Source organism: Orycteropus afer, unplaced genomic scaffold, assembly GCF_000298275.1.
Source record: "Orycteropus afer afer isolate SDZICR_OR568_19922 unplaced genomic scaffold, OryAfe1.0 scaffold00048, whole genome shotgun sequence".
NCBI lineage: Eukaryota > Metazoa > Chordata > Mammalia > Tubulidentata > Orycteropodidae > Orycteropus > Orycteropus afer.
In genome coordinates this window covers 5,823,642-5,824,948 of record NW_006921635.1, presented here as the reverse complement: position 1 = coordinate 5,824,948, position 1,307 = coordinate 5,823,642, and the positions used below count along the sequence as shown (strand labels likewise).

Below are 1,307 nucleotides of genomic sequence, written 5' to 3'. Positions count from 1 at the left end.
ACACACGTTTTTTTGAGCTGCTGCTCTAAGCCAGACCTAGATGCTGGGAACACACTGAGGAGCTTTGTTATGTATCGAAGGCCTGTCTGTGAAGGATGTAACTATTTGGAAACAGGGGTTTCTTTTGTAATGTTAATGAGGCCATGCCAGAGTCCGGTAGGTCCTAAACCTAATCACTTGAGTTACAGACTGAGCAGAAGAGACCCTGACACACACTTGGAGAAGACAGAGGCCCGTCTACAAGTTACAGATGGAGCAGAGGAGACCCTGACTCACACAGGGAGAAGACAGAGGCCTGTCCACAAGCTCAGGATCCCCAGAAACCAGGAGAGAAGCTCCCAGAAGGATCTGACATGGCTGAGACCCCGATTTGGCCTTCTAGCCTTCAGAACTGTGAGAAAATACATCTCTTCTTTAAAGTCACCCATTTGTAACTGAGACAGACCCATAGCTTACAGGGCAGAGAGACAGTGAATAAGGACACAGATCGCCCAGCACCAGTGCTAAGGTAGGAGAAGGCAGCTCACAGGATGCTTCCCGCCATTTGTCTCACCCATTCTGAGAAACACCTCCCTGAGAAGTGCCCATTAGGTGAACACCTGAAGGATACGTAGAAGGTAGCTAGGCAGAGGGGAAGGCACAAATGGTGATGACCAGAAGAGGACACCAGGCAGAGGGAACAGCATGTGCAAAGGCTGCCTTCAGAGGAGTGGCTGGTGGGTTTGAACCGCCAGCCGTCTGGTTAGCAGGCAAGTGTCTTAGCCACTATGCTACCACAGCTCCCATGTCACATCGGGGGAGCAGGAATTTATCCAATGGCTAGAGGATGCTGTGGAAGGCTTAAGAGTAGACTGCCATGGTATGATTTACTGTCTCGAAGGTCTACTCTGACTCTGTGCAGAATGGATCAGGGCAAAGGCAGGGTATTGCTTCTCTCTTATATTCCTCTGCCTCTCACAGCCAGAGAGAGGAGCAGGAGAGGTGTCCATCCCCAAGATCTCTCCTGGGAAGGCCTCCCCAGCAACATGGCTCCTGTCCTTCCCCCAGTCTCCTCCTTTCTTAGCCAAACCCCACTGCATCAAAGGAGACAGCAGGAGGCTATTCTGCCCGGATGTAGGGGCATAACGCAAAGATACCCACCCCCTCAATAATGGGTCAGCAGCGTGGCCCCTGGCAGCTAGCGGGAGGAAAGGCCGGGGACTCACCGCCAAGTAGGTCCGGTCCCGCTCAATCAGATCAGCCAGGCGGTTCAGCAGCTGGCCCCGATCGGACGCATCCATCCGGCGCCACGGTGAGCCCAGCTGGAA

At 53.3% G+C, this 1,307-nt stretch overlaps 1 protein-coding gene across 1 annotated transcript in view; it reads right to left on the bottom strand.

Moving 5' to 3' along the window:
* ALDH2 (aldehyde dehydrogenase 2 family member) overlaps positions 1-1,307 on the bottom strand; it is a 38,176-nt gene that overhangs the window by 15,460 nt on the left and 21,409 nt on the right. Inside the window, exon 3 of the mRNA XM_042780604.1 lies at positions 1,206-1,301. Within this exon, the coding sequence (XP_042636538.1) occupies positions 1,206-1,301 (96 nt within the window). The remainder of the gene's footprint in view (positions 1-1,205; positions 1,302-1,307) is intronic.